Raw genomic sequence first — 23,963 nt, forward strand, 5'->3', positions numbered from 1 at the left:
GTGTGGATTAAACTCGCTCCTGCACCACCCGTGACATCGCTGAGGGCGGGACGCGCCTCCTCAGCGCCGCCGCCAGCCCGAACCGCCCCGGGAGCGCCTCGCTGGGCCGCAGATCCTCCCGTAGTGCCTGCACCGGGGATTTCCTCACAAAAATACGCGATAAACCTGCGGGAAAGGGGTGGAAGGGCGCTGCGAACCCCCCCCGTGCTGACTTGGTACATTCCTCGCGCCCCCGGTACGGGAGCGATGGGATCGCCCAGCCCGCCCCGCCCGGGCGCTGTGGCCACGCCCCCAGCCGCCTGTTGCTAAGCAACAGCGATGGATGCTGAGTGATCGTTGCTAAGCAATTGCGTCATCGCTGTACGCCGGAAGTGGCGCAGCGTGCCCGGAAGTGCGCGGAAGGAGAACCCGGAAGCGCCATGGGATGCGATGGCGGCACAATCCCCAAGCGGCACGAGCTGGTCAAGGGGCCCCGCAAAGTCGAGAAGGTTGGAGGGGCTCTGTGATGGTTGCGGGGAGAGGGAGGCTCGGCCCATCCCGGATGTTGTGTCCAGTTCTGGGTCCTTGTGGCCACAGAGCCCTGGAGGGACTGGAGCGAGTCCAGGGCAGGGAACGGAGCTGGGAAGGGGCTGGAGAATTCCTGAGGGAGCTGGGAAGGGGCTCAGCATGGAGAAAAGGAGGCTCAGGGGGGACCTTGTGGCTCTGCACAACTCCCTGACAGGAGGGGACAGCCAGGAGGATCGGGCTGTGCTCCAGGGAACAGGGACAGGAGGAGAGGGAACAGCTGAGGCTGGGCCAGGGAGGCTCAGAGTGGAAACCAGCAGGAATTTCTCCATGGAGAGGGTGCTCAGGGATTGGAACTGCCCAGGGAGGTTTGGAGAACTGATCATTAATTTTGCCAAAACCTTTCACTGAAGTTATTTTCTGTATTAACTTCAAGTGCACAAAGCAGATTTGGTAAGAAACCTGGGGGTTTGATGAATGCTTCACATATGACCTGATTTTATGCTTAAATATGCAAATATTTTTAAATAACGAGTGGTTTTTTTTTCCCTTCCAGGTCGACAAAGTTGCTGAATTGGTGGCCAGGTGGTTCTACTGTGCCCTGAGCCAGGAGAAGCTACGTCGGCCCATCGTGGCCTGTGAGCTGGGCAGGTGGGAATGTGTCCCTGGACACCTCAGGATACAGATAAATTAAAAATACAAAACATGATGGCAACCCAATGTAATCACTGGAATTTTTATGTTGCAGGTTGTACAACAAAGATGCCGTCATTGAATATTTGTTGGACAAATCCCCTGATAAAACCCCCATGGAATCTGCATCCCATATCAAGAGCATTAAGGTAAACAGGTTGTGTTTAATATGAGAAGTTAGAATAAAATGTTGAATTCATTAATAAAATAAAATGTTAAATGAGTTATGGTGTAAAATCTCCATTTGCTTGTGCTCCCACTATGGATTAAAGCATTGAAATAACAAAACACAATGTACAAAAATATTAAAGATTGTTATCATGGGGGAAAAAGCTTCACATTTGTTTTTTTTCATTTTGCAGAACGTGACAGAGCTGCAGCTGGTGGATAACCCAGCCTGGTGTGGGGACAAGGAGAGCATCAAGGGGGACAAGTATGATGATCTGCAGTGTGCACGCTTCATCTGCCCCGTGGTGGGGCTGGAGATGAACGGCAGGCACAGGTTGGTGCTCAGGGCTGCCCACAGAGCAGGCAGAACAGTGCAAAGTGCAAATCCTGTGCTCACCCAGGGCTTGCTGGGGAATTGCTGTCTGTCTTTCAGCTTTCAAGCTTGAACTTTCAGAGTTAAGAGACTTCTGGGTGTCCTTTCATGTTATGTTCAAGAGGGAAGATAAGAGTTAACCTTTTCCTGAATAAATGAGGATGTGCAATGAAGGAGTAGAGGGCAATGTTGGCAGGGAAGAAATGACTAGAGGTTGTTTGGGGGCTGAAGCACAGGAGATGGGATGTGACCTCCTTTGAGTCAAGCTGTTGGAGTCATGGGATGGTTGGGTAGGAAGGGACTTTAAAGCTCCTCCTGCCGCTGTCCCAAGTGCTCCCAGCCCTGTCCAGCCTGGCCTTGGGCACTGCCAGGGATCCAGGGGCAGCCACAGCTGCTCTGGGAATTCTATTTCAGCCCTCCCCACCCTCCCAGGGAACAATTCCTTCCCAATATCCCATCCATCCTTGCCCTCTGTCACTTTGAAGCCATTCCCAGTGTCCTGTCCCTTGTCCAAACTCTCTCTCCAGGTTTCCTGCAGCTCCTTCAGGCCCTGCAAGGCCACCCTGAGCTCAGCCCAAAGCTTTTCCTGTGCAGTGAGCAATCCCAGCTCTGCCAGCCTGTCCTCACATTCTGTCCCTCCTGTGTTGGGATCAGACAGGAGATGGATTCTCTGTTCCAGCCCTGCAGTATGTCTGTATTTTATTGCTCTGGGGCAGGGAGTTTCCTCACAGCCTGGTTTGGGCAGAGCAGCAAATTCTTTGTCTGTCACCTGAGGGATGAGGAGTTCACAGTTTAATGGTTCCAAGAATTTCTTTCTTCAGAGAGAGATTAGCCAGAAGATACTCAAGATAAAAACCCAAAATACCTATTTTAATGTACCCAACATTTTTCATTCATTCCTACATTGTGTGAATTAAAAATAAATTATTTACCTACTTAACTATGCTGATATTTTAATTAGGTGCAAAAACTTGTAAAGAAGATGGGCTGTGACATGCCAGCACTGCACAGATCTTTCTTGGCTTTCTTAAAATTGTTGTGTGTTGTCTTTTCTTTGAAGGTTTTGCTTCCTGAGAAACTGTGGCTGTGTGTTCTCTGAGCGTGCTCTCAAAGAAATTAAAGCAGAAGTTTGTCACAAGGTGAGTTTTTCCATGTGTGTGTTTATCAATTGCATTCACTGCTCTAAAAAGGGAGTTTTTAATTTGAATGTGCAGATTGAAATGAACTTTTACAAGTTCTGTTGTATGATGGCCTCAAGTATTTCTTCATGGCCTTTCTTAATTAGAAAATTATTCTAAATAATTATAAAAATGAGGTTTTTTGTTCTCAGAGTTTTATTTTGAAGTAACTATTTTAGAATTTCCATTTTTTCCCCAATATTTGGTCCTAATTTAAGCTTTTTAAATGGTGATTGGTTTGGTTTTGGGGGTTTTGTTTGATTGGTAATGTTTTCTTCCTGAATGCACATGGCTTGTGTTTTATCAGTGTCTGTTCTCTGGTTGAACTGGTTTTATTTTCAGGTTATGTTTTGACCCCTGTATTTTTTAAAGGACATTGGGTGTTGTTTTTTTATATTTTTGGGTGGAGCCAACTTTGTAGAATTCTCAGCAGTTCTATAAATTCTTGTAGAAAATGCTGACTTCATTTCACATAGCTGATCTCATTGTACAGTTTTTTTTTGTAGCTAAGGACAATGATAAAATGAGCACATAGCCTAAATGATAAAATTAGCAAAAATCAGGAGAGAGTTGCCACCCTGATATTGGATAAAATATGGATTATATTTACATCAAACAAGACCTGGGAAAGCAGAACTTTTGTCTTGGTAAACTGTTGGGTTTTGTAAGGTTTAATCTCATATTGCTCCTTTCAGTGCTCATTTTGTTCTGTCCTAATGGCTTTGTTTCCTCTTGGCAGATACTAATTTATTTTTAATGAGGCTTTATTTGCATCTAAATTTTTGTTGATGGATGGGTGTAACCAGAGCATAAAATGCAGGAATGAGTTGTTTTGTTCATGGTTTGGCCAGTCTGATAATCTTAAACAAAACCTAAATGAATCCCACATATTTTTCCCTGTCTTTTTTCAGTAATGAGTATTTAGCATGCAGCTGGAAATTCTTCAAAATATTCAGAAAGATTCTTCTAGAAATAATTAAATGGATGTAATATTTAGTCTCTCACCCTCTCATGATTGGATTTTGGTGCACAGAGGCAATGGTAGCCAGCTGAGAGAACACACTGATGAAAGGTCAGGGTGATTTGGGAGATTTTTGGGTGTATTTGGCTGTTCAGAATCAAGAAGGGGAGTAAAACTCTTCTAAACAAGAGCAGAGGGAAGTGGTTCTGTGCTTTCTGGTATCTCACTGTTTATATCCAAAGCACATTCTGCATTTCTGCAGCAATGGCACATACAGGACAATTAATGAATGAAGAATTAAAAATGAAGTATTGTGCATTGTATATGCTCAGATTGGAATCTTTTATTAATGAACAGAATCCTCTGATGATGTTAATGCAGAAAGTGTTGAACACATAATGTTTGAATGCTGTGGGCTGTCTCATACATGTTTCTGGTGTGAATTATTGCATTTTAGGAATTACAATGATTTTGAAGCAAAATCCAGTCTGTGATTCCCACAGGAGCCACAACATTTTCTTTCTCCTGGCCTTGCCACCTTCTGTGTTTGGCCTGTGGCCATCCCACCTGAGTGTGACTTTGGAGAGTGACATGAGGACAGCTTAGAAAGGATGAAAGGATGATCCTGTCTTGCTCTGGGACTTAGTTCTCAGGCAGCAGAATCTATGTTTGCAGCTCACCCCAGAGCTTTGCAGTGGGTGTAAAAGTGGTGGCAGTGCTGGAGCTCTGGGCCATTCCCATCCCCACCAGTGTGGGATTCAGGAGAGCTCTTTCTGAACTCCCAGAGAGCTTTCCTGGCTGTGCCCTGTGCCTGTGACCCCAGAGCTGCTCCCTGTAACCAGCAGGGATTTCCCACAGGGCTTGGGAAAGAGATGCTGCAATGATGCACTGAAAGCATTCCCCTGGGAATATCCAGACCTCTCACTGCTCAGTTTTTGCTGTGGCAGCTCACACAAGAAACAGAGAAATCCATTTGCTCAGTGGTGTGCAGGTCACCAAAAAAGTGTGTAGGAAAAACCAGGATGCATGTGCAGGTTTTGTCTGGTTCAGGAAAATGGGAAACTGCAGGGTGATGGAGGATTGAGCAGTCCCTGCCTTCTCTCCACAGCTCTTGCCATAATCCTGGATTTGGAGGGCTCTGGGGAGGAGGAACCAAGGTTTCTCCCCCAGTTCTCTTTCTTTGGCCTCAAAGAAACTTCACATGAAGAGTTGACAGTATAAAACACAAATATTTATCTGCTTTACTGCAATTGCTAGACTGGGGAAAGCACAGAAATGGGAAACTCATGGGTGGGGGCCCATTAGGAACTGTAATTAATGTGTGAGGCCATTATTTAAGTGCTTTATCTTGAAAAGAAGCTGGTCTTTCTACATCTTTTATAGCATTTTGAAAGGTTCACTTAAAGAACGACATTCTACTGAGAATTTTAAACCAAAGGACCAGTCAGACACTGGAGCAGTGTTGAGAGAAAGACAGATTGTGTCTCACTGCCTGCAGGGTAAATGCTTTGAACTGTCTTGCCAAAATATAAAATTTCTTGGCTTTCAAAGCTCTGTTGGAAGAGCAGTGAGAATTTTTTAGTTCTGGTTTAAGTTGGAGAGCTTGGTAGATGAAGTGCTGGGAACAAATTTTGTGGCTTCTACTTAAAGAGTTGGAAAAGAGCTTTTGTCTGGAACAGAGCAATTTAGGAGTGCAAATACATCTTGTAAAACATTTTTACACAGAAGTGGATTTGGTTTGAGCCATATTTTTGAGCTTTTGATCAGTAAGAAGGGAAAATTTAAACTCTCAACACTGTCACATGCTAAAATGTGACTTCATCACATTTCAGTCAGCAGGCAGAGAAAGAACTTTGCTTCCAGATGTGCAGTCTGTAGCAGCAGCTCTGCAGATTGGGATTCCTGCTGCTTCCTGTTCCATTTGTGATGGAATCTGTCAGTTTAAAACTTGCACTTTGCAGCAAGGTTTAATTCTCCTACAGCCTAAAACTAAAATAACAAGCAGGACTGTCCCTACTCCCTCTTTGTGGACCTGATGGGATGTTGGAGATTGAAGTCTGGTGTAGGTCTGTGGATTTTGGTGTGCCCAAATATTTTGAAATTTTAGTTCCAGCTGACTTGCAGGTTCTTGCATGGGCAGTTTTTGGTGTCTGCTGTTTGACAGAAATGATGCTTGAATTTGGAAGCTGACTCTCTAAGAAGTGCCTGTGGATGTAAGATATGCTGGAGTGGTGTGGAGACAGGACAGGGGTTATGGAATTGGTGCTGGAAATCCTTCTGAGAGTCACTTTGAAAGTTAAGGACAAGATTACATTTAAAATGCACTTTCTTGGGTCACTCCAAAGTTTATTTAGGACTTGTTTCCAGAGTCAGCTAAACACAGACTTGAAATAGTGCCCTAACTATTAAGCTCTGTGCCACATCCAACACTTAACCCCGTGTTTAATTTAGATATGAAGCTTTTGAAACAGAATTTATGCCTGAGGCTGTCAGATGCAGAGCTGTGAGTGGCTCCTGGAACCAGGGTCACTTTGGCACCTTCTGCTCCTAGGGCACCAAAGTTAACAAATATTCGCTGAGGTCTGAAAGCTGAAAGATCAACTCTTACCATAATAACACAGAATTCATGAAGGTTTTTCATTTGTGTGTGGAGGAAGTGATGTGCTCATGGTAATCACAGCAATGAGTTGAATACAATTTCTTACGACTTGAGAATGGTTTAATGATGATTTTCCTAAAATTTTGTTTCAAATACAAAATCCTTTAAGCAAAGGTCATGCTGCAAAGATATTCCTAGATTGACATGGGTCAAGTCATCCCAAAATTGTATTTTCAGAGGTCTTTTTGTGCAGGTTTTTGCCTGGTTTGATTTCTGCAAAATGATTCTATGATATACAGTGCCTGGCTATTGAATTTTTCATTTTAATTCAATTTGGAAGTGATGCATAACAGTTGTTCTGTGTGCTGGTGCCAGGGGTGAAAGCTGGAGACTGGATCTGCTGCAGTGATGGCAATAAGGAACTGTCTGCTTTCAAAGACATCATGGAGTGGATAAATCCTGGCAGTGCCCTACAGTGGACTGCACAGAAATTAATTATGAATATTGCTATGATTAATACATGCCACAGACCCATTAGCTTCACTAATGGTTTGGAGAGAGACTCTCAACAAGCTCAGCACAAACATGTGCCTGGCTTTAATTTTCCTTTTCTTTTTTAGCTTTATTTCCCTCCATAAAAAAAAAAGTATCTGCAGCAATATTTAGCCACAGGATAAGTCCTGGATTATCCATGAAACTGAGCACAGGCCTTTGGGTTGAGTTTGTAAATAAATAGGGACCAGATGGTCTTTCTTTAGGTTAAAGTTCATTTGCAAGAAATGATGTTTCCAATAAACTTGTGTGGGAAAATGAAGAGTAAAGTTCCAGCAACCTGGGAATAAGTTTGTAAGAAGAAAACTGTCATGTCCTGTTGTTGGGTCATTTGATTTTTTTGGGAATGGGCTCCATCTGTCACCAGTTTTCCTGTAAGAACTCAGGGATGTTTTGGGTGCATATTGAAGATTACATTGAAATTGCTCCTTTTAAAATGTTTATTTATTTAATTTTTATTTATAATTTGCAGTTTTTAATCAGATGGGTTGTCCAGGTGTTCCTGCACTTGCTGCAGGCTGTTTGATCCTCTCAGTCAGGTACACTGGGATGGAAAAATGTTTGAAAAATTTTTTTTTTGCTCAGTTTTCCTGTAATCCCAGGTCTCAAATTTTCCATCTCCTTGCCCTGAACTCCTGCAGAGACTCAGAACAGAAACCTGGAGATAAACATGTGTTGCAGGAACCTTCTGTTATTAGGAGCAAAGCCTGGGAAGGGCAGCAGTGATGTTGCCATGCTACAAAATGAAATTAGGGATGCAGCTGGCCATGGGAAATAAAAACAAACCCACACCCCCCAGTGGCATGGGCTGTGTCACAAACTGCCTGTCACTTATGTACAAGCTCTGAAATTTTAGCATCAGCTTCATTATTCAAAACATTTCATGAGACATTCAGTGGCCATGACTTTAATTTGTTGTTTCTCCATGTTTTATCTTTGTTCAGTCACTGCTTCCATGCTATTATTTTCATGCCAGTTAGTCATGCTTTGGCTGTGAACATGAGGAATATTGACTTTTCCAGTTAAATAAGTCACTCAATGGATGATGAACTTCCCCCCTTTCCTTCAGCAGAGATTCAGACATTCTTTGGGAATGAACCCATTGCTACCAGAATAAATAAACCCCATTTATTTAGGGAGCACAGCACTGTGCTTTACCCTCACTGCACAGAGTGAATCCCATGGCTGTAAATACCCTTTTTTTCCAGCAGGATGCTGCACATTCCTGGAGCAGAGGGCAGAGCTCAGCCCTGCAGCTGCATGTTGAAGTGGCTGTGCTGCTGCAGGCGCCAGTGCTGCTCGATGGGCACCTGAGCCTGGCTCAGCACCTTCAGCCTCAGCCTCCTCTCCAGGCACTCCAGCACCAGGGGGTTCCTCCCAGCCTCAAATTTGTTGGCAAACAGATGAGGGGACTCAATGATCCACTGCAGATCCCCCAGGCCATAAATGCAGATGTCTCTGACATAATGACCTGCAGAGATAAATTGGAGAGGTGTGGCAGCAGCAGGAACATCAACTGAAAACATTTTTTTTAAAAGAGCTTTTCACCTTTTGATTTCTGCATAGAAATCGAGCTGGAGGATAATCCTACAACATTATAAACACAAGGGTTTGTGTTTTACATAAATAGATGTTTGTTACCTCCAGCTGCTTCCCTGCTTAATAAAATCTTGTAGCTGGGCATCAGATGTGATCTCCCACTGGGATTCCCTGCTCAGTCACACCTGGGCTCAGCCTGCACACTCAGAGATTTTAATTATTTCTCCATGCTTTCCATGTGGTCAGCACCATTCTTTTTTATTGCTGTTCAAACTGAAGAGATTTAACCCAATGTTGATGGAAGTACCTGACAAACATCCTTGTAGGTAAAGCCCCTCCACTGAGAACTGATTAGTCAAATCAATCTAATTGGTAATTAAGGGCTGAAAGAAGGGTTGGCAGTGTGTGGACACTGTGTTCAGCTCAAAATATATAAAATATGTAACCATAACCTATATCTCAAAACCTCTTTAATTGGATATAGTGCAGTAATTTATAGGATGCCTTGTTTTATTTAATACTTCCAAAATAAATTATAGATGACCACTGAGGCACATTTAATAGCTGGTTTAAATAATATATAATAACAAATTAATGCTCATCAGCAAATCAAATTTAAGTTCATGATCAGAATTCACTTTACCTTTGCAGCCTTTGTGTGAGAGTCCTTCTTGATCTTTCCATTTAATGGCTCTTAGGTCTCCTTGCCAGCCTGCATTGGGTGTAGCCCCTGGAGCATCTTTAAAAACAAAAGGCTCTGATGAGATTCTTTTCCACTTACAGGGAATATTTTCACTGCTGGACACTTTCTAACTGCAGTCACTCTAAGTATTTATTTGCAGATATTTATGTCATAAGAACAGATATTATTCTCAGTATTTTAATTCCTTGAGAACAAAAGCTTTCATACAGCAAAAAACTTCTTTTTACCCACAATTTTTCTAACTCCTGGTCTGCACTGAAGTAGCAATTTCCTACAAGCAAGCTTTGTTTCTCAACCACCAGCTCTGACTTTTCAGAAGGGCAGCACCAAAGCTGAAGCAATGACTTGATTTCTGCAATTCAGGGGCTGGAGCTCAAAGCCTCTCCCTGCTGGGTTTATTTGTGCCACAAACTCTTACCAGGCAAACGGTTGAGGGTGACCCAGTAGTGCTCATCAGGGCTGTAGGTGTCCCTGGACCACTCCAGCAGAGCCTTTGCCCGGGCATCACTCAGTGTGAACTCCACAAAGTCCTTGGTGAGGATGTAATAGGCACTGCCAAAATAAATGGTGAGGTTGTGTGGAGGCTGAGCTTTCCTGATCTTTGCTGGGTACACGTAGGGCACCCCAGAATGGACGAACTCCCTGTAGCTCACCTCTGTCCTGTGCTTCACGTGGAGGGGCTGCACTATCCCAGGGGTGATGTTTTTACCATTCCACTTGCTTTTTATGTATTGTATGATTTCTTTATTTGTTTTCAGGGGGAAATCTTGACCACACAGATTAATAACATAGTTCCACTGAACTTTGGAGTTAACGAGGTCTCTCATGCAATTAATGTCAGCCTGTAATCTTGAAAACCCTGCATAAACAACGTGTTCTCTTTTGGAGGAAATAAAAATATTTTCGAAGCAGTTAACGATGTTCTGTACAGCAGTTTTATAATCTCTGGGTGACTTCTCATCAATGTGGATGCAGTAAATATTCTGAGGCATATAAATAGCTCTTAGCAGCCTCACAAACATTTCCAGCTCCTTGTGAATTGTAATGATGTACGCCAAGGAGAAATTCCCTTCTTCCTCTGACAGTGGTCTGCTGATAAAATGCAGAGTCTCCAGGACTGTGGGGCAGCTGCAGGAAGTCTGAATGCAGCTCAGTGCTTTGGGCTGGTAGGACTTCTGACAAAAGTTTCCAATTTTAAAGGCTGCAGGTTTCCCCACAAAAAGAGCTGAGCAAAGTTCATCAGGGTAAAAACCACACTCGGCTCTTTTGACGCGGAATTTTTGGTCGTTTGACTCGTCATAAAGTGGAACCTTTAGGTAAATGAAGGTGTAGATGAACATACAGACAGCAGCACACATTAAAAATCTTGATTTCTTTGCATGAAGTGGGTTCATCTTTCACTTCCAGATCCTGTCTTCTTATCATAGTCCAATTAAACATTCAGGTAATCTGAAAGGAAAAGTGAGATAGAGGGAGAGAACCTTTCTGTTTATTTTTTTTTAAATAGATGCCATATAAATGTTAGGATTACTACCAGGAGGAACTATGTGTGCCCATACTGAGTGCACTCAGCCTCTGGGCATGCACAGGCAGGAATTTTGCATTTCCAGGACAAAATGATCTCAAAATTATGTAAAAAAACCCCAGAAGTGCTTTGAATTGTGCACTGCCTGCCCAAGGGGGGCTCAGCCCCTCAGGTGGGATTTTCCTGTGCTCTGGGCTGATGGCTGAGCCCAGGGCCCCAGTGAGCTCTGAGTGCTCAGGAACAGCTGCTGAGATTTCCTCAAGGCTGGGAAACTTGAAGTTCTGCCAGAGGATCAGAATTCAGTAAATTAAATCAACAGAAAATTTATTAAATAAACAGAAAGAAGAGACTAAAAGGCAATCCACAAAATACACTGGGTTTTATCCTTATAAAGTCAGCTAATGTTTCTGACTGAAATTTTTTTTTTCCCTCTGACATCTTTGTGCTTTGGAAAACTGAACAAGACAACACTCATTTCTTATTTTTGGTATTTGTGCATACCCTGAGATAAGGACACAACTGGCAGCATTGGCATTCTGAAATAACCAATTTACAGCACTATTAGCACAGGAGATTTTCCACTGTGGTTTTTTTCCTTGCCTTTACCTTGTGAAACAGTCAGAAGAATGAGAGTGCAGCAGTCCTGAATCCCACAGCAGTTACATAAACTCTTTATCCTTGAAGCACTTGAAGCACTTGGCATCAAAATTCCTAGAGAAAAATCCAAAAGAGAAGATCCAGCAACTGCCATTAAGCTTAATAGTTAAATTTTAAAAGATTTTGATTTTATTTGAAAAGTAATTAATTCTTTTATTCAATTTTTTTTAAACAAAATTTGCATTTGACCTTGTAGTATTTTATGCATTGCAGCTGTCAAAATCATGAAGTATTTGGCAGTAATAGAGAAAAATAAGATTTTTATAAAGGTAGTTTCATTAGAGGAATGCTGCTGTGGTTAGAAGGCTCGAGACTTTCATTAGAAAGAAGTGAAAAATACTTCTTTTTAATAAAAAGTCAGTATCTCCCTTCAAAGCTTGAAAATAAAGAGGCCATTGTAGTTAAAGCAGCAACGAGACATAAAATTCAAAAAGCATTAAGAGGGCAGGGATCCTCCATATTCCCACATTTTTAAGATGTTATTAGGCTGTTGGGAAAGAATGTATTTATCTTTTGGTCCTTACTGGTATGCACTGGAGTTCATGCTGGAGTGGTGCCTCGTTTCCACTGCTGTTAGGTGGAGGGCTCCTGCATTTTCTGGGATGTTCTTTCAGCAGCTCAAAGAAAAACATGAGGAAATCAGCTCTCAGGAGAAGGTTTTTGCCTTGGAGCTCCTCAGGGATGCTTTTACTGGGTAAACAACCTTGCTGGGAGCGTTCCACCCATCTGAACAAAACACTGCAGCCAAGCAAGTCCCAGTCAACCTTTGGATGCTGTGCAGAAAGCAGAACAGGGATGCCACTGCAAGGTGAAAAACAGGATTTTTGCATTAAAAATGAAATCCAGGTTTCTGTGAGGACCATAATGTACACACCCAGGGGCTGGAATTGGGGAAACACTGATTTTTATAGAGCTGGATTGGGACAAACATTTTTTTCTGAGGGAATAATCAGCAAGAGGAACATTAGTGAATGTCATTCTGAATATAAGAATTACACTATAAACAGCAGGCAGCTGTAGAAATATTTGGTATTTTATACCTGATTAAACATAAAACATTGTGGGTTCAGTCCCTGTTCAGATTTACTTGGGAGCTGAACTCAGTGATCCTTGTGGGTCCCTTCCAACTCAGAATATTCTCTCAATCTGTCCACAATGAGGGTTCTTGACAGATTTTTTCTTTAAATACACTTTGGACATGTTGCAAATTTTATTTTTTGGGAGCCAAGCTTTAAGCTGCTTGTTTCATACACCTGAATTTTTATTACCCTTCCAGTAACAGCTCCTGGGGCTGTTTCGGGCTGTTAAGTGTTTCCAATGGATTTTTTCCTACTGGACTGTGTGACATCTAGAAACTGTATTTTTATGGCAGCATAAAAGCACACAAACAGCCCATAATCAGGTAAGGGCAGCAATTCCTCTCCAGTGTTAACATGTTTATGGGGAACAGCTGAATGATGGAGCCTGGCCTGCAAGAACACAATTTGACATCTTTCAGCCTCGGCAGGATATTATGGAATGAAAGCAAAAAAAAAGTGCATTTTTGGTGGTGTTTGAGCAGATTTGGAGCTGGAATTGCAGCTGTCAGTGCCACTGGATATGAAATGTGTTTTTATAGGATCCTCTCAGCTCTGTGTGCTGGCAGGGATTGTTCTCCCAAATTTCCTCCTGCCCTTGAGGAGCAAGAGATGCCACTGGGAATGTCCAGTGTCCATAAAAACCCTGTCTGGGACTACCATGCCCTTGAGTCTTATTATGTAAGAGTGCCAAGTATTTTTTGTTAGCAGAATGTCTGGGGAACTCAGCATTTCTTACATTATGCACAGGTTTTCTAAATCTGGAGGATGAAGTTGCATGAATTTTTAAAACTCCTGCGAGTACTGTGTGACATTCTTGGGGAAAAAAAAAAAAAGAAAAAAAAAGAAAAAAAAAAGGGGGGGGGATTTTCAAGCACCTTTGTGGATGCTTTTAAGGAGATTATTTAACAGAAAACTCCATCTCAATTAACAAAATAAACTGGAGAAAAGGGGAATTATGATGGAAGAAGCTCTTTGAGACCCCATTAGCACATACATATTTCTCCATCAAACACAGCTATTTAAATCATTCTTATTTAAAAACACTGCGTTAGAACTTACTGATAGATATGCAGCAAATTTATGAAGTTTGTGTTCATCTTTGCTAAGTTTCCTGCTACCTTTTTTTTACCTTGTGTATTTGACCTCATAGTAATTTAAAACAAATACAAATGAACAAATGAAAGCTGTTTAAGTAGAAAATAATAAGGTGCATAAATACTACGATTTTTATAACATATTTAGTAGTAATGACCTCCATCATTTTATGTGTCTCAGAACATAAAGAAGGGGAAAAAATATTAACCTTACTGCAGATTTGAGCGCTTTCTAAGTAAAATCAGGAAGTCAAATCGGCGCTTTACATAAAGAAAATGTAATGTTTACCTGCAGAATTATCCGGGGGACGGCAGCATAATAAAGATCAGTGCGGGCTGTCATTGTCCTTCAGCCTCGGCCAGGTGAAGCATGGGCAATGTTCGCATCCCTGGATCCCGCAGCAATTCTGCAACTTCTGCACCAAAGGGCTGCAAAAAAAAAAGGGAATATTGCGGAGGAGAATGGCTGTGCCCCCCAGCCCGTGTCCTGAGCCCTGGGAGAACTGGGAACAACCTGGCTCTGCCTCCTCCTCCTCCTCCTCCTCCTCCTCCTCCCCCTGCCTTTAACTATTCGCCTGCCAAAACTTTCCAGTTCAGAGCTGGCAATTCCAGGGAATTATTGCTGCTGCTGCTGCTGCTGCTGGGTATTTCAAATAGAGGAGAATAAATGCACACAGACATGGCAACTTAGCCAGAGTTAGAAATTCAGGTGTAAGTCAGCAAAAGAATTAAATGTGAGCGCCTCTTAAAAATGTGACTGCTTCTGCAAAACAGGGATCAAGCAGTGAGTGGTCCAAAGGAAGGGTTTGGATGGAATTTCTGCAAAATAGAGTGGGGTAGGGAGATAAGAGATTTAAGAGTCTGAACATTTCTGTAAGCGAAGGTGCAGCCCTGGTGGGGCAGGAAAAAAGAACTGATAGAAAAGGCTAAAAAATCAGATTGGTAATGGATAGGAAACAGCAGGATATAATAACAAAGCACAGCTATAAATAGAATATCAGTCCTGTAGCAGGGGAGTGAGGTGTGTGTGATCAGTATGTGTGTGCCATGTTTCTAACCCTGACATAAAGAAAATCCTGTAAGACCCCAGCCCTTAAATCTGTAACTTTTAGATAAGCAAACAAACAAGGGCAGACACCAGAAAATTATAAAATGATAAAATTATTATTATTATAAAATTATAAAAATCTATATAAAATGAGCCACAGAAATGCATAGGGAGGTTTTAACCCTTTCATGTTCTCTGGTGCTTTGTGCAGCACATTGCTTTGAGTCATCCTGCACACTCCCAGTGTTTGCTGATACAGCCTCTCAAAGCTCCTTTGGGGGTTTCATAAGTGGAAAACTGAGTTTAAACATGCTGAGATTGGGAGGAAACATTCTGATAAAATACCATGTTGGTCAGAAATAAACAGAGAGAAAACCTCCAAGTGAGTTGAGGCACAGCTGCAGGTATGACAGGCACAAAGTTATCACCGATTTTAAGAAAAACTCTGTAAATTGAGGCTTTTTCTTGGACTGGTTTTGAAGTGAAAGTTCAGGTTCTGTGAATCACAAGGTGGGAAATTTCCACTCCCAGGTGTCCTTTACTCTCTGACCCATTGCATGTTTGGGTTGGGTGACAATGTGAAAAAACACGTTCAGCAAATCTTACACTCCTGAACTTTTAATGGCTAAACCTCTGGAAAATTCTCTCTCTTAAAACTGGTTTTACTTAGCTGTGGCAAGCAAAAATAATCTTTAACACAGAGCATGTGTGTCTGGGAGATGAACAGTGAGATGGATGTTCAATCCTCTTCCTAAATGTCCCTTTTTAAAGAGGGACACTCAGGGTGTGCCCATGCATGTCCCATATCCTGGTGGGAATTGTGCATTTCCTACTCATGGTCATGTTCAGGAGGAATTCACTGCTAAAATTTCTTTAGTTTTCTCTGAAGACATTAAACTGTACCACTAGTGTAAACATTTAGATATTTGCCTGTTGTTTATTTGTATTACATTAAGACTGGAATAGTCATGCACAGAACGTAAAAAAAATCAGTGTATCAACATAGTTTACAGCAAAAAATAGTGTACAACTCTTGTCTTAGGCAGCTGAAGCTATAAACTCCAGAATTCAGGAAGTCATCTGAAATTAAGAGTTCATTACTGCTTTAAAATTCCTGTATTTTATATTTTAAAAAAGATAAGAACTATGTCCTAAATAGGAAAGTCCTTTATTCAAGGTGCTAAGAGCTACAGCAAGTACCTTCAACTATATTGAAAGGCCCAAGATAAACAAGGTGCAGCAGAGGAGACCCTGTGATATCATAAAATAAACACAGACCTTAAATATAGACCTTAATTAATGGGAAGGAACAAACATCTGAATTTGCACAACTGAAAAACTTCTTTCTGCTTTTTATCTCATTAAGATGTTTTGAAGGGTATGGTCTCTGACATAATCCAATGTTGTCATGGCAAAAAATTTTCTGTTTCAGGGAATGGAAAGAACACTTCTCTTCATTTCCTTGTTTCTTGTAAATACTTTTCAGTTTTGAACAATTCCACCTGTGTTTTCCAGATGGGAACCTGGATTTGCTTGCTCTTTTAAAATGCAACATTTAATGAAATTAGAGTCTACTGACAAAATATGTTTGAAAAACGCTGTGTTAGGAAACACCCTGGAAGAGAAATTGTGGGGCTTGTTTAGAATCAAGGCAGCTGCCAGCTCCAGCCTCAGAAATTCTGATTTTGGAGCCTTCTCACTCCCAAGTGTGAGTGAGTGAGACCAGGCTGGCATTTCTCATGGAGTGAAATAGAAAAATATGGTTTATTCCTGATTTCTTGTGTGTGCCTTTTCCTCTCCTGTGCCTCTCTCTAAGCCCTGCTTCTCCTCTGTCTCCCTCCACTTGGGCTCAGGTTCATTTTTGAAGCTGTGCTCAGCACTTGAGCACAGTCCTGCCCATTTGTCCTTTCATTTGTTTAATTCCTACTGCAAATACAGGAGTAGCCTTTCTAAACCTTTGTTTAGAAAAAGAAGAGTAATGGCAGAGGCAGGATTATAAATTAATCTCACAGATTAATAGAGAGCTGCTGCATTTAACAAAATAACCCCCCCCAAAAAAAAACAAAACACCAAAACCAACCAACCAAAAAAAAACAACCCAACCAACCAAAAAAAAGCAAATTGAGATCTTGAGATCTTAGACAAGAAAACATCATGGTCAATGTGCTGGTGCATCAAATGATTGCAAATGTGCACAGGGAAACATCTGTGCCTTCAACCATGAAACAAATATTGAAGTACACAGAGCACATTACAGCCATTATCCAGATTAATTTCTGAAAGTAGTTGGAAACTTGGGAGTGTTTGATAAATCAGATAAGGGTATGGTCTCTGTGATACAATCCAGTGAGGCAGCAAGGCAAGGGTAATGAATTATTCTGCTTTTATGAGCCCTCTTTATTCCCACAGTAAAATAAAAAATTTTAAAAACCCCAAAAATTAAAAAAATAATAATAATGTTTTCCTGTCTATCAGTTGAAAATAAAATTTTGCTGTCTGTTCCACATGTAGAGGAATAACACCTTTGGTGTTGTGCCTGCTCAGTGTAAGGAAACTGCTCCTATCAGTTGTTGTTTCTTATCTCACTAAATTGAAAGACAAATTCTAGAGCAGAATGGCATCAAAGTCTTAATCAAATGCATTCATAATTAAAAATCAGAAAATACTTTTGGGTTCAGAAAACTGAGTAGATTCTAATTAGGGATAATTTTCAATACATTTGTGCCAGTAAAACAAGGAAACCATGAACAGCAAATACACAAATGAAAAAAAGAATTCGTTCAAAGTGTTGTTTATAGAAGACAGAAAAATAAATGTGCAATTTTGTCCTTTCTTTTCTTTCATGAAGTGTGGTGCTCCCTTTCAAGAGGAAGATGTGATTGTCCTTAATGGTAATAAAGAAGATGTGGAAATTCTGAAGAAAAGGATGGAGGAAAGAAGACTTAAAAGTAAATTAGAAAAGGTAAGATTTTTGTACATTATTTATTACACAATTGGAAGAATTCTTGTCTGCAGTGAATCTGCTCTTAGATTTGCTGATCTTTATAAAAATGGAGGAATTTACTCTGTGAGCTGTGTTGTATTTAAAGATTACTGTGAAAATCAGGGGGTTTTTTGTGTGTATTTGGTGAATAGCACCTTGAAGTTGTACATCCTAAACTTTCTCCTGAGCAGCAGGAAGTGCCTCGTGCACACAAAATGGGTAAAATGGGCTCTTGCAGCAATATTTGAGGGTTTGCTTGAAATTCATTCATTCTGGTAACGAGCTACATCATCCCTGTATTTCTTGTGGCAGCTCCTGATGGTGGCATCAGTTTTTTCATCTTATAAAATGTTTTATGGCCTCTGTCAGAGCCAGGCTGTTGGGATCTGTGCATTCCTGATTTCTCATGTTTTGTGGTTCTCACAGTCCTCAGCAATTCCTGCCCCCCTCATTCCCACCCTGCTCTTTGCATTTTTCTCCCTGCCCAGGTAGAAGGCAGTGGAGATGCCATCCCTGCAGTGCTCTGTGGGAGTGTTCTGTGCTGCTGGGCTGCCAGATGACATTTCTGAATTTTGTCAGCACTGCTGTTCTTCCCTGACCCCCTGGAGATGCCAAAGCAAGCAAACCTCTAGTGCTGACTCAGGCCAGGCTTAGCTGGGTCTCAGGAACACAAATCTGATGTTTTCAGCATCTGAGACTTGAGATGGAGGTTTCATCCCTCCGTTTTACCATGCAAATATTTCCCTGGTTTGTTTTAAAACAAATGCTTGCTTCCTTGCCAGGGAGCATATGATTCCTTCTCATCACAGGGGCTTTATTCATCTGTGCCAGTGCAGCAGCACTGGGCCTGGGCAGTACATCAAAAGGATGGTTTTCTATAAAAATCCTGTTCTGTTTCCTGTTTTTCACAGTCTCTGCATCTCATGTCTGATAGCTTCTGGCATGAGTGATAATCTCATGGTGTCTGTTCAGAGGAGTTTTCTTTTTTTTTTTCCTCTCAGTACTTGGTAGTTAAAAGCTTGGGGGAAAAAACAAATTTGTGGTTTGTTGCTAGACTCTTGCAGATCTCAGCAGATGAGTGAGTGGTTGGTTGGTTTATTTTAGAAAGCACCTGTAGCTTTGGGTTAAATCTTTTGGAATAATCTGGAAGGTGATGCTGCCCACAATTTCTGCACAGCAGAGTACCTGAGTGTGCTGTGGCATTTAGGGTGACAGAAGGACACAGTGCCCTGCTCCTGGGGCTCTGTGTGCCCTGAGAACATAAAAATGGGGTTTGTTTGGTTGATGAAGAATTACAGGGCAGGATGTGCAGATCTCTCAGCCTCAGTGTGACCTTGGTGCCCCAGCTGGTCCCTGCAGCTGGAACCAGGCTCTGCTGGCCCTGCAGCATCTGAGCCTGTGAGTTCAGTGTCAGCACAGCTCCCACTTTCCTGGCACTGCTCTCCACATTTCCTCCTCACTCCCTCCCTTCTGGGGAGGCTCAGTGGATCTGTGATTGGGGCAGGAAGCACAAACTCCTTTTCTTTACCCCATGGGACAAAACATCAGGAAGAAGCAGCTGGGACCAGAGTGAAAAATGATTGAAGCTCAGCAGCCACTGTGTCCTACTGAAATCTGTATTCTGCACATCCACAGAGTTACAAACACCTGGGAAGTGACTTTGCTTTGGAAATCCCTGACCAAAGAGCTGCTCTGGAAGGTTTGCAGTGGGGTGAGCACATCTGGAGCCCTTTGAGCTCCTTCCCACCCAGAGCATTCCTGGATGTGCAGCAGGAGCCAGCAGAGCTGATCCTCTGCCACCCCCTCCTGGGCTCAGCTTTGCAGCATTTTTGCTGGGGCATTTTTCCCTCATTCATCCTTTGCTTCACAGCAGGGCTCCTCCTGAGCTTAGAACAGAATTAAATATATTTATTTTCAGAATATATCCTGTGACAATAATGCTACTGGCTGTTCTAATACATCTTCTTTTTATGTAATCAAAGCCAGTAATGGGATCCTTCTTATTTTTTCTGGTTTTTTTGCAATCTGTACAAACATAAATTAATTTAGAAAACCTGCTGCACAGATACTTTTTAAAAATTTAGATTAACTCTTTGCATATTTTCTTCCCAAGCAATCCTGCAGCAGAGAATCCAGTTATTGACAGGTACCCAGGAGGGATCTTTAATTTAATTTTTTAAACAAAATTTAGTGGATACAAGACTCAAGATTCTTCTGAATTTTTTATTGAAAAATATCTTTATTGATTACAATTCATTGTGTCTTACTAATATTGTGCAATTTCCTGTCCTGCTGTGTGGGTTCAGATGATCAATTAATGATAATAACACACCCACCTTTCAAAGTGTGCAAACCAAACTATTAAATCCAGACAAATCCAATTTTGTCCTGCACAGTTTCATTTAATGTAACTGCAGGGTTCTCAAGATTATTATTTTCTCCATGTAGAAATAATACAAAAAAATGTGGAAGGAAGAGTTCTATTGGGTGAGAAATAAAAATGCACTGAATTCAACTGTGTGTCTATCAAATACAAGCTGGGAGTTTTATTTCCTTTCAGTCCATGACCACATTTCTGCTTGTGTTGTTTCAGAAATCAAAGAAAGGCAAGACAGCAGCAGCAGCTTCTCAGCCAGAGCCCTCTGCAGGTAACACAGCTCCCAGTTCTGGGTCATCTTCTGAGCCTTGAACCTGTCAGCATTTCATTTTTATTTATTTATTTATTTGTTTGTTTATTTACTTATTTCTTTAGATTCTCCAGGTCCTTCAAAAGCTAAGAATGGAAAGGATTCTGCCAATTCCAGCTCTGGGGAAAACAGGCAGATTATCTTCACCAAAAGTTCAGGTTGGTGCTTTCATCCTGATGTGAAAAATGGGACCAGCTTGGCTTGTTTGTGTCATTCTAATATTGCTGTTTGTGTCATTCTAATATTGCTTTCAGTTGGGAACCTGATTTAATGAGATTGGAAATAATTATTTGCACAGTCAGGGGTTTGGTGTCTCTGTTTTCCTGCCTGTGAGGTAGTGGAGGAGAATTTACAGTTTCCTGATGTGGAGTTGATCAAAAACTATGTTATGGTATTTTATTTGGATGAATTTTGTTAAAATTCCCTGATTATTTTGTTAAAAGTTTCCCTGATTATTTCACTTTTAATCCCCTGTTTTACCTGCTAATTTGCTGTGTGGGAACACTGGAACAGAATTTTGGGATGCACTGATGAACTTAGAGCAGCCTTGAAGCTTTGAGTAAACTTGGCAGCCTTCAAATCCAAAGAATGGTGCCTTCTCTTATTTAATATTTATTCTGCTCTTTATACTGATTTTCTTCAAACAGAGGGGGTCAGTCTGGGGTTTCTGTGGGAAGAATTAAATCCTGTACATTAAAAAATCAGAATAATTTGAAGAATCTGAATCTCAGATCACTGAGAAGCTGAAATTCCATCAGCAATGCCTGACCTGCCCTCTACTGTCTGCTTTTATTCAGGAGAGACTTTGAAAAATATTTCATCCCAGATGATGAGAATTGCTCCTGGAGGTTGAGCAACCTCATAATTCTAATAATATTAATGATTTTTTTATTTTATGAGGGTGTGAAAGAAAAAAAAAAGTGCTTTTTGAAACTGTTTCTGTTGGGCACACACAATTCTGTGAGGATTTGGGACAGAGCACACAATTCTGTGAGGATTTGGGGTTGCACACACAATTTTTGAGAGTACCTGAGTTTCACTCAGGATTTTGAGTTTCTGTGTTCATTTCTCTGTATCAGAGACTTGGTTTTTTCAAACACCATCCTGCAATTTGGGAGATAAAATATCACCAAAAAAGAAGAAAGATGTTTTTCTGTAGCAGTAGACAAAATACACTGATAAAAATGGTGTCAGAAACAGGATGGGCATCTCCCCAGTAGAAATATAAAATGATACAGAGCATTGTTGTTGGTCATGGCTTTGGAAAGAACAAAGGGAGCAGAATTCCCTGGGGAAAGGTGTGGCACAAGTTCAGCTTCTGGCATTTGAGATTTCCAAACAATGCTGCAGGCTGCTGGGGGCTTTGGTGTTGCTCAAACCAGAGCTCAGAGCCATTTTTCACTTGCAGAAATAAATGTTGTCAGTGCAGGACATTTACAGAATTCCTCTCTCAAGATTTCTAAATGTATTTTGAGTGTGATTTTTAAAAGCTGTTGAGTCCAGTTATGGGAGATATTTATGAGAGAGCTGACAAAAATATATATTTTAATTTTTATTTAAATACCTTTATCCACTCTAAGCTGTCATGCTTCATTCTGTTCCTTTTTCCCCTCAGAGAATGGAAACCCATCAGTCCCAGGAAAAGCCAGCAAGGCTCCCAGCAGCACCAAGAGATCCATTGCAGACAGCGAGGACAAGTCTGAGGCTTACAAATCTATTTTTACAACTCACAGCTCGGCCAAACGCTCCAAGGAGGAGTGTTCCAACTGGGTTACTCACACAGCTTACTATTTCTGAAACAATGAGGAGCCTCAGGGAGCACCCCTGGCTGCTCTCCTCCCCCAGGGCTCTCTGTGCCAGCTCTGACACAAACTCCTGAGCTGCTCCTGGCTGCAATTCCTGGGTTTGGAAGTTGGGAATAAACCTGTTCATGGCTGGGGAGGCTGTGGCAGCTGCAGCTTCTGTTCAGTGAGGAGCAGACCTGCACAATCCATGCTGGAGCAGCAGGTTTCACTCTGAAATGTTGGGATTTTTGCACAAAAATTCTCCTTTTCTCCCCTCAGTCAATGTCAGGAGGAGGGAGGGAGCAGTTCCTGCTCTCCTCCTCTGTTGATTTGTGCCACCACTGTAATTACAATTTTCAGTGTATTACTGCAGAATTCAAACCGTCTGTAACTTTCTGACAGCAAAAAGAGAAATATTGCTTTTTTTTTGTGTCCAGTTAACTGGCTCCTCAGTAGAAGTATGTATTTCTAAAAGGTTCTGCAGGTATTTTCAAATCATTTACCTTTTGACAGAGTAGATGAGAGCACAGTCATGAAAATGTTTGTGCAGCATTATTGTCCATATTGTTGTAGCCTGTTTTTAACAGCAGAAATTCCCTTTTTAATGTTTGACTCCCATAATTCCCACATGGAATGACCAGAGGGAAGGCTGGAAGTTTTTCCCTTTCCCCCTCTTTTAAAATTGAAATCTGCTTTTCTAATCTTAGCACAAACTAACCAGAACAGAAATGCAGAAAGCAGGAGGCTTTTAAAACCACTGCATGATGTTACCTTTGTGTGTGAAAATGATTCATTATCCTCATAATTCCTTTTATTTAAAAGTGTCCCCCTTTATAATTGGCAGTAGTTACCTGGAGATTGAAATGCTGTGTTGATATTTGCATAGGTGGTCTCTGTGATTCAAACAGCTTGAATGAAACTGCTGGGATTTTATTATTGTTTTGATAGGTATAATTAAAAATTGGCTTGCTGTGGAATTTCTATGGTGGTAAGGATTTCTGTTCTGCAGAGATGTGAGCACATCAAACAGTTTGAGGTTTGCTGGAGCTTCCAGGAAATATTCAGGCACATTTTGTATGCATGGCATGGGATCAGCTTTGTTCTCCTTGTTCTGTATTCTTTTCATTATGATCCTTTATTAATTGTTGCTTACAGATAATGAAATTTCTGCACTAAAGGTGTCCCATAGTAGGGCTTTTATTTGCAGTTTAATTCTGTTTGACATTACATATTCAAATCCTATTGGTGTTTTATAGGACTGCACTTTTCTTCTACTTAGAGCAGTTATAAATCCTAAAGAGAATTAATGAATGCTTTTGATGTAGTTACACCTTTGCTAAAAAATACACAGAGAAACACAATATTCAGTTTTACTTCTCTTTGTTGTGATAAATCAGGCAGAGTCCAAGCTGCTGATCCCAGGTTTTCCTGCCCACTGGGCCATGGTAGTGACTCCTTTTTCCTTCAGATCTGCTCATCTATTAAAACAAATTCCTGGCTAATAAATTGGTTGCTGTATGGATTCTTCCTGGGTTCATCAGCTCATGCTCTGCCTCTCTGCCAGGGTTGTGTCCAGAATTCCACCACCCCCACCTGGTCAAACTTAAAACATTTATGGTTTGTGGAAGTGTTTCCAGTGGGGCTTTTCCTTCCCTTCACACAACTCCAGCTGGGAAGGAATGTAAAATATTGTTGGCATGTAAAATATTGTTGGCATGTGAAATATGGTTGAAATATGAAATATTCCTGGCCTGTGATGCATTTCTTGCACAGCTGGTGGCAAACAGGAGCCCCAAAGTGCCACTTGTGCTGTTGGCAGCCCAGGATGGGCAGCAG

The 23,963-nt window shown here is 41.4% G+C and overlaps 2 protein-coding genes across 3 annotated transcripts; one reads left to right on the forward strand and one right to left on the reverse strand.

The window, feature by feature from the left end:
- Positions 1 to 381: 381 nt before the first annotated feature.
- RTF2 (replication termination factor 2) lies at positions 382 to 23,108 on the forward strand. The gene is made up of 9 exons (XM_033074898.2): positions 382 to 488; positions 1,061 to 1,155; positions 1,253 to 1,346; positions 1,560 to 1,699; positions 2,799 to 2,877; positions 17,522 to 17,635; positions 20,250 to 20,304; positions 20,409 to 20,501; positions 21,959 to 23,108. Exons 1-9 carry the CDS (start codon positions 420 to 422, stop codon positions 22,138 to 22,140), a joined length of 921 nt encoding a protein of 306 aa, XP_032930789.1. The 5' UTR covers positions 382 to 419; the 3' UTR covers positions 22,141 to 23,108.
- On the reverse strand, positions 7,920 to 14,144 carry LOC117004245 (beta-1,3-galactosyl-O-glycosyl-glycoprotein beta-1,6-N-acetylglucosaminyltransferase 7-like). 2 transcript variants are annotated; one of them, XM_033074896.2, is made up of 6 exons: positions 13,915 to 14,144; positions 11,977 to 12,253; positions 11,402 to 11,506; positions 9,689 to 10,719; positions 9,211 to 9,306; positions 7,920 to 8,499 (listed from the first exon to the last, which is right to left on the reverse strand). In XM_033074896.2, the coding sequence occupies exons 4-6, from the start codon at positions 10,662 to 10,664 to the stop codon at positions 8,273 to 8,275; spliced, it is 1,299 nt and encodes a 432-aa protein (XP_032930787.1). In that variant the 5' UTR covers positions 10,665 to 10,719; positions 11,402 to 11,506; positions 11,977 to 12,253; positions 13,915 to 14,144; the 3' UTR covers positions 7,920 to 8,272. The 2 variants fall into 2 exon arrangements, with proteins under 2 accessions (XP_032930787.1, XP_032930788.1); XM_033074897.2 differs by lacking the exon at positions 11,402 to 11,506.
- Positions 23,109 to 23,963: the final 855 nt, after the last annotated feature.

The sequence above is a fragment of the Catharus ustulatus genome, chromosome 17, assembly GCF_009819885.2.
Source record: "Catharus ustulatus isolate bCatUst1 chromosome 17, bCatUst1.pri.v2, whole genome shotgun sequence".
Taxonomy (NCBI): domain Eukaryota; kingdom Metazoa; phylum Chordata; class Aves; order Passeriformes; family Turdidae; genus Catharus; species Catharus ustulatus.